General features: G+C 37.7%; 2 protein-coding genes across 2 annotated transcripts; both read left to right on the top strand.

The window, feature by feature from the left end:
• Nucleotides 1-425: 425 nt before the first annotated feature.
• On the top strand, nt 426-2,551 carry LOC130503472 (uncharacterized). Its single transcript, XM_056998085.1, has 6 exons — nt 426-590; nt 771-1,177; nt 1,251-1,377; nt 1,466-1,777; nt 1,854-2,066; nt 2,159-2,551. The coding sequence occupies exons 1-6, from the start codon at nt 588-590 to the stop codon at nt 2,471-2,473; spliced, it is 1,377 nt and encodes a 458-aa protein (XP_056854065.1). The 5' UTR covers nt 426-587; the 3' UTR covers nt 2,474-2,551.
• A 4,073-nt stretch (nt 2,552-6,624) lies between these two features.
• Nucleotides 6,625-7,620, top strand: LOC108846612 (uncharacterized). The gene has a single exon (XM_018619827.2). The coding sequence runs from the start codon at nt 6,664-6,666 to the stop codon at nt 7,468-7,470; it is 807 nt and encodes a 268-aa protein (XP_018475329.1). The 5' UTR covers nt 6,625-6,663; the 3' UTR covers nt 7,471-7,620.
• Nucleotides 7,621-8,145: the final 525 nt, after the last annotated feature.

Below are 8,145 nucleotides of genomic sequence, written 5' to 3'. Positions count from 1 at the left end.
TATTTTCAAATCTTCAAATGATTATATTTAAATAAATAATTTGATTTTGTATAAGTTTAAATTAGGAAGAAGAGATTGATATTAGAAGTTAAAGAATTGTGGTTATAAATTTTGAGGTTTGATATGTTATGAATATATGAAGTAGAATATAAGAAAGATGGGGTTTAAGGTTTGGGGTTTAGAGTTTAGAGGTTTAGAAAATAACCTCGTTAATAACTCGTAACTTACGAAGCATTTACGAGGAACAGAAAGACGGGCCTCGAAATTTCATCGTTTTATTTGGGACGGGCCTCGCAATTTCCTCGTAATGTTACGAGGGTTTTACGAGTAACAAAAAGACGGGCCTCGCTAATTTATCGTTTAATTTGGGACGGGCCTCGCAATTTCCTCGTAAGCTTACGAGGTTTTTACGAGAAAGAGGAACACGGGCCTCTTTAATTCCTCGTAAACTTACGAGGAAATTGCGAGACCTCCGTAACTTATATATACAACCTCACAAACCTCACACTGTCCATTCCTCCCAACTTCCTCTCCACTTCCTCCCCATTTCGTCTCTAACTCCTTTCCCATTCCTCTCTCCTCCGAAAATGGTAATTTCCTCGCCCCCTTTATTAGTTTAGACAATTTAGATAGGTGGTTAATTTAGGTGGTTAGTTTAGAGAATTTAGATAGGTTTACGGATTTTATGTTTGTTAGATAGATTTTTAAATTATTGATGATAGCTTTTTAATTATTGATGATCATAATCTCAAAAAAATATATTTTTGCAGGTTCGCCAGCGCATGCTTACTGCTCACTACAGGGAGATATTCGGTGAGCCTGGTAGTCAGTTAGACCCGCCAGGTTCTTCTTCAGGTGCCGGCGGTTCAGGTTCTTCGGATCAGGAGTCTGTTCCCGAGACTCAGCATTTCTTCCCTCTGATTCCTCCTCCGATGGCTCAGCCTCAGCCGATGGCTCAGCCGATGGCTCAGCCGATGGCTCAGCCGATGGCTCAGCCGATGGCTCCTCCGGTGCCTCCTCCGATGGCTCCTCCTGAGATCCCCGCCGCTGTTCATCCCGATCTCATGGTGCCACCTACTGTTCCCTTCTCGCAGTACACTGTCGAGGATATTCTTGGTATGCCAGGCAGAGCTGGTTTACCAATCATAGACCCCGACAGACCCGACGGGACTTTATGGTAAGTGTATTTTTTAAATAATTATTTTAATTTATAACTTCATTAAATAATTTAAATTTTCATTTTTTTCCAGGTTTGGGGTTGACAATTCCCTTGCGACAGATGTAACCGAGACGATTAAAGGTTACTTCTCCATGGCGCATCCAAACTGGAAATTGACGCCGATCTACATCCGAAAGACGTGGTTCAAGATTTACGCTGTAAGTAATTCTATTAATTAATTTTTTTTTTTATTAACTAATTATTAATTTTTTTTTTTATTAACTAATTATTAATTTTTTTTTGCAGCAAAAGTATCATTGGTCCATCGGGGTCAGTGAGAGAGTGAGGAAGGCGTTTTACGAAAAGGCGCAAGTTCGCTTGTCGGACACGGTTTGCAACTGGAAGGGTGCCTGGATCGTCAAGGGGTACACCCGTGGCAAACCCGCTGAGCTTACCACGGATGTTTGGGACGGCCTCATCCGTTACTGGAAGGATCCTAACTCCATTAGGATCGCAAACATTTGTGCTGCCGCCCGTAACACGGTAGACGAGCACGGTAACGGCCCGATGCTACACTCTACGGGCCAAAAACCACATGCCGGTGTCCGTTTGAAAATGGTACGTAATTAAATATTTAATTATTATTTTTAATATAATTAAATATATTTCTAACAATTTTCTTAAATGTTTTTAGGCCAAAGAGTTGGGACGTCTCCCGACTCTTCCGGAACTTTACGAGCGGACCCACAAAAACAAGGCGGGCCAGTTTTTAGATGGCAAGTCCGAGCAAATCTACAACAACGTAATTGCTCGGGTTGAGGAGCGCCAGACTCAGCTGACCCAGCAGTCCGGCGACGGATTACCAGTTACCTTATCCACAACTGAAGTGGATAAGATTTACGAGGAGGTAAATTTTTTAACATTATATCTTTTTAATTATTAATTGATTAAATTTCCCTTTTAAATTTAACTAACAAATATAATTTTTTTGTTTTTAAGGTTGTCCCTAAGAAAAAGGGACGTACGTTGGGGATCGGTTCCGTCAATGATGTCCCGAGAGCGACATCATCTTATGCTCAGAGACAGACCGAAGAAGTCACTCAGTTGCGTTCCGAGCTGGGCGCGACCAAAAGCCGTGTGAGTGGACTCGAAGCCTTCATCGACGTTATAGCGTCCACAAATCCGGAATGGGAAGCTTTGTTGAGGAACATGAAACAACAAAATCCCATTCCAGGCGAGTCATCGGGCACACATAACGAGGAGGATGTTACGAGGAGGAGCGAGGAATTCTACGAGGCGATGAACGAGCCTTAGTTTTTTTAGTTTTTTTTCGGTTTATGTATTATAAAATCCAAAACTTAATTATATATAAAATATTTTGTTGCTTGTGAATTTTATTTAAAATTTATTTATAAATCCAATATTTAAATATTTTTATTTTGTTAAATTAATAATTATTATATTTATCAAATAATATTTTATTAATTCGAAAAATGGAAGTCTACGAGTTATTTACGACGAAAATGTTTCCGAGAAATTTACGAAGAAATAGTTTCGAGGTTTTTACGAGGAAAGTCTTTCGAGGTCTTTACGAGGAAAGGCTTTCGAGGTTTTTACGAGGAAAACCTTTCAACGATTCTACATCGATTTTACGAGGAAATCCTTTCAAGGATATTACATCGAATTTACGAGGATATGATTTCAAGGATCTTACGTGTAAGTAACGACGCGAGGTTCACGTGGTTTGTACGAGGAAATTAGGCGAGTGATTTACGAGGAAATGGGGCGTGGAACTTACGACGAAATATTAACTTCGTCTTTACGAGGAAAGAGAAACCTCGCTATACTACGAGGAAATGGCGACGAATCCTTTTTTACGACGGACGAAAAACGACGAAAGGCTTTTCCTCGTTAATTCCTCGTAAACCTCCTTTTACGAGGAATTAACGAGGAAAATGGCCCTCGTTAATTATTTGTTTTCTTGTAGTGATAATCTTTGCATTCAGTCCAATTAGCCATACTAGATATATATCATATTTATGGAATAAGTTATGTTTCTTAGACTACCAATAATGGGGGTGTTGAAACTCATTTTCAATAATTGAAACCCTCGCAGTGAGAATATTGATAAAGTGGGTTAATGTATGTGGCATCAACACCGGTTGCAAAGTTTTTAATGTTGATAAAGTGACTATATAAATCTAATGAATAATTTTATAAGAAAAATATATAAAAAATCTATATTTCACAAATAAGTATTCTTAATATCATTATTCTTTTTATAAACAGAGTTTAATTTTTTATAAACAATCTTGTTCTTAATATCAACCACTTGTAAGAGTAGGGACTTTGATCTCTTTTTAATGAAAACTTAAATTGTTTTTAATACTGTTTTGTGTTCTTGATTAAATTTGTACAATGGCATAATTTTAAATTTTGGACTAGGGTGTTATAAAAGGTTAGTCTGGCACTATGGGAACATAATCTTTGAAAGTGTTTTACCAAAAAAATTGCTTACGTTTCTTAGACTACCCATAATGGGGGTATTGAAACTCATTTTCAACAGTTGAAATCCTCGCAGTGTGGATGCTGATAAAGTGGATTAATCTATGTGGCATCAACACTGTTGCAAAGTTTCAACGGTTTTTTGTGGCCTAGCGTTGCCACGTGTCATGTTGTGATTAGGTGTGCATATTTCTTTTGAGTTTTATTCTCACCTAATAATTGAAATGCATTTTATTATATAATAAAACTTTTTTAAGAAAATAAAAATTATATTAAAATTCTAGATTCTTTTTTATCTATAAATATAAATCACTCTCATTTCATTTGGATACAGAAAAGAAAAATGTCATTTTTCATTCTAATCATTCTATAAATGAATTTTCTTAATTTTAATTCTTTTATTAATATTGATTTCGTATTATTTAAAAGTAAGCTAAGTATAATAATTCAAAATAAATTATTATTAAAAGTTATGTTATTTTAGTTTTTAATATGAATTAAAAACTGTAGGGTATGGTGTTGAATTTTGTAAAACAAATCGTTGTATAAGTTTAAAATAAAGTGGATGTTCAATAAATAAGGTGGAAGAGAGAGAAGATGAGTAGAATGTTAAAAGAGAGAAATAAGGGTATTGAAAGTGGAAAGACTATTGAAACCATTATACATGGTCTTATAACAACAAAGGTGGTGTGGACTATTGATGCATCAACAATTGAAAACATATGTAAATATTTATGTTATTAAAATTGAAATATGATATATTGATAAATATTATGTCTAAATATGTATTTCATTTATTTTAAGGATTATTTTATCAAATTAAATTAATATTAACACAAATATGATTAAAAATTCAAATATAAAAATTAAAATTTTCAAAAAATTAAAATAAAAAATATAATCGTCCTTTCAAGAATATGTCAGAATCTAGTATATTTTAATATGAATAGGTTACAATATTATTACAACGACAAAACGATGTTTAACCATTTAATATCTGGTTTGCCCGCATATACCCAAACACAATCAACCGTTAATATCCTACACCACCTAACCAACTGTTCTCTTGAATCTAGAACTGCCTAAACTTGTGGTCTCTTATTTTTTTTTTTTTTTTTTTTTTTTTTTTTTTTTTTTTTTTTTTTTTTTTTAATATATTTATATTATTTATCTACCCGAAAACCGGGAATTAAAGCATCGAGTACAAACGTGATTTGAACAAAATGGTCTAATGTTAAACGTTTCGTCCCTAGCTTCGCTCAACCACCTCTAAACCGACGCATTCCGCTAGTTAGATCCATCAACATCAGACTGTCAATCCCTGTTCTCGACCAGTGATGGTAAGCATTCGAGGGTGGCGTTCACCTCATTTCTGAAGTTGCCGGTTCATCTTATGCCATCACCAACGTAGCTAGTTCATGACGATCTCCTCACATTCGCAATCTCTACTTCCAATTAAGTGCGGAGATGGATAAACATAACCTGAAAGCTTCATACCTGAAACCGCCAGATTGATCGCCATGGCGAGTTCATCCATCGAGAACAAAGGCCGGTTGAGCTGTGACTACTCTGTCTTGTGGAAGGGTACCTGCAAAAGAAGGAGGACATCCTACCGAAGCTTGAAAAGCCAAACTCCAGTATCGGGATAGACGCCAATCCAGCACGCCGCCACGGACAATGAGTTACGTTCCGTAGACTCTCGGACCATAACAAACGCCCACGCACTCCATCTCTTAGAACAAGAGGAAGGTTCTTAAAGCTTTAACATGTAGCCAAACGGTGGCTAACGAGACTACTAACAATCGAGAACAAAACCCAAAGACTTCTCCACCAAAATGTGCACTTCTGGAGGTAGAAGAACCACAGAACAGAGCCATGATGAGACTAGGCAAGACCGAAGCAGAGATCCGGAGAGACGACGCCAAAGCGTAGACAACTCCACGCGTCACCTCGTCGGGGCTCCACACGCGCCGCCGGAGAGCTTCAAATGACACCGCCAGAAGAAGCCAACCCACGCACGCCTTGAGGAGAGAACACCATCGAAGTCCAGACTAGATGGAGTAGAAGGCTCCTCCTACACCGAGACACCAAGGCGGAGGAACAAGAGCCGACACCACCACCCCACACCGACACAGATCCGAGAAGATCCAGGACAGGAGAGCCTAATCGGAGCACCACGCGCCACGAACTCCGGCGAAACCAGATCGAACAAAAGGAAAATGTTGACCCAGATCCAGCCACCGAAAAAGCCGACCTCGCCACATCCTAACCACCTTAGCCTCGTCGCCACTCCGGAACAAGCACGTCCACCAAACAGAATCGTCGTCGGCGTCCCGTGACCGAAGCTCTGTTGACGGAACGGCTCTCTAGAGTCTTGACATGTCGAAAAAGGGGCTGAGGAGCTTAAGAGGCAAAGAGAAAAAGAGAGATTAAGGAAGAGGAGCCACCGGCAGCAGCTCGGAGCCGCTACCGGAGAAGAACGAGACTATGGCGGAGGTTTTCTGCAGAGAAGATAAGAGAGAGAGAGAGAGGTTTTTTTTTCTCCTGTGTGTGGTCTCTTATTGTGTATACCTATTAATCTATATATTTAATACATGCAAGTATGCAACGTATATTATCTACCTAACTTTGTATTGGAATTTCTATATCGAATAGATGCAAAATCTCAGTACGGAAACAGCGGACCACGATCGTTGTATCCTATTCATTAATACGGCTCAACTGTACATCCAACGGTCCACACTCACCCTCTCTTTTGTATCCTACACGTCTAGTATATCATTTTCAATGTCTATTGTGTAGATTTAAAGTGTAAATAGTAACAATACTAGGTCGTATTTGAACTGTGGATTGCCCCCCTCATTTATTATCTAACCATATTGCACTCCGCAATTGTTTTCGAGTATTTTATGTATATGCCATATGGTCATCTGTGAAATTTACAAATAGAAAAATCCAGATAAATAAGACAATACAAAAAAGAATAGTAGTATAAGCACATGTCATGTGCTTGCTTTTACACACTCCATGCAAATAAAGATCCTTTAATTCTTCCGCAAACTTCTCTTACACTAACAAAACATCAAGTTTCCAAAAATAGATGCTCCCTGCTTGTCTCCTCTTTCATATCTGAAGAAGCTTCGTGGTCTTCTGACATATCCAAGAGAAGGAGTTTTGCTAGCTCACGTCAAACACCTTACAACACATTTACGACGACAATGTCTGAAAGATCAGAAGACGACACAAACAGAGTCAGATCCTCAAAGGTAACCGTAAACGAGAGCTCGCAGGTCAACTCATCCTCGAGAATCTACTACTACGGCGGAGCTTCCGTGCCGTTTCTGTGGGAGACACGGCCAGGCACACCAAAACATTCTCTCTTCTCTGAATCATTTCGTCTTCCGCCACTAACGCCACCTCCATCATATTACTCCTCCTCCTCATCCGGAAACAAATTGAGCAAAGTTAGACCGAAACAAACTCGTTTCGTGAAGACTTTTTTCAACGGGAAGCATCACGTGTCTCGTCCTTCGTTTTCTTGGTCGTCTACAATGTCTTCGTCTTCATCTTCTTCTTCCTCCTCCTCGTCTCCTCGGTCTAAAGTCGTGCATCGTGCTAAAACATGTTACCTTTCTTGCTCGAGATCGTATGTTAAGGACGATGACGAGGAAGAGATTGGTTTGTCGTCGCCGACGTCAACGTTGTGTTATAAAAGAGGGTTTACTTCATCAATGGGGAGTATGAAGAGAGCTTTGTCTTCTGTTCATAGCTATCGATCTAGTCGTAATGATCTTAGATTGATTTAATGTCGTCATGTTATCTTATCTCTGTTGTTGTTATAGAAAAAAGGATCTTGATTTTGCTAAATGCTAATGTTCACGTGTTTTGATGCTCGTTGTTGTGATTTTCAATTTTTCATAATGTGATTGTTTCGAGTTTATGTAAATTCAGTAATTCTTGTTGGTGCGCTTAAAACGCTAACTATACCGAATTCTTGGATTAGACGTTAAATTTTGATAAGTCAACGCCAGGCTTTATCTTAGATCAAATGACAAGAAAATATGTCAGCGGTTAACTGACCATGTGCCAGCATTTATGGGTTCTATTCATATTTATTGTCTCGTTTGTTCTATAGTTATTTCACGTTCTAAATAACATTTGAATTTGAAATAAGAAGAGCCAGAATGTTTTACATGATTGCATCTCTATGATATGTCATCTTTAAATTATTTAATATGTTATATATAATTCAAATTCAATTTTATCATTTCTAATTCAATGTCACTGAAATACAAATTATATTATCCTATATATTAATTGAGAAATCATTTAAGTGACTTATATTGACGTGTCGGTCATAGAAGAATTTTCATATAAATCGTTTTAATGTCATTGATTTATAGTTTGGTATTTTAATTTATTTTTTAAAAAACAACTCTTAAATCAATATTTCTAGAACTAACCAAAACTTAATGCTAAAC

Source organism: Raphanus sativus, unplaced genomic scaffold, assembly GCF_000801105.2.
Source record: "Raphanus sativus cultivar WK10039 unplaced genomic scaffold, ASM80110v3 Scaffold0970, whole genome shotgun sequence".
NCBI lineage: Eukaryota > Viridiplantae > Streptophyta > Magnoliopsida > Brassicales > Brassicaceae > Raphanus > Raphanus sativus.
This window is presented reverse-complemented; position numbering and strand designations above follow the sequence as displayed.

What these genes read in the sequence shown, in the direction of transcription:
- LOC130503472 (XM_056998085.1), top strand. An exon ending in AGACCCGACGGGACTTTATG is followed by an intron (nt 1,178 to 1,250) that starts GTAAGTGTATTT and finishes ATTTTTTTCCAG; the next exon opens with GTTTGGGGTTGACAATTCCC. An exon ending in CCGGTGTCCGTTTGAAAATG is followed by an intron (nt 1,778 to 1,853) that starts GTACGTAATTAA and finishes AAATGTTTTTAG; the next exon opens with GCCAAAGAGTTGGGACGTCT.
- LOC108846612 (XM_018619827.2), top strand. Translation starts at nt 6,664, where the DNA reads ATGTCATGTGCTTGCTTTTACACACTCCATGCAAATAAAGATCCTTTA.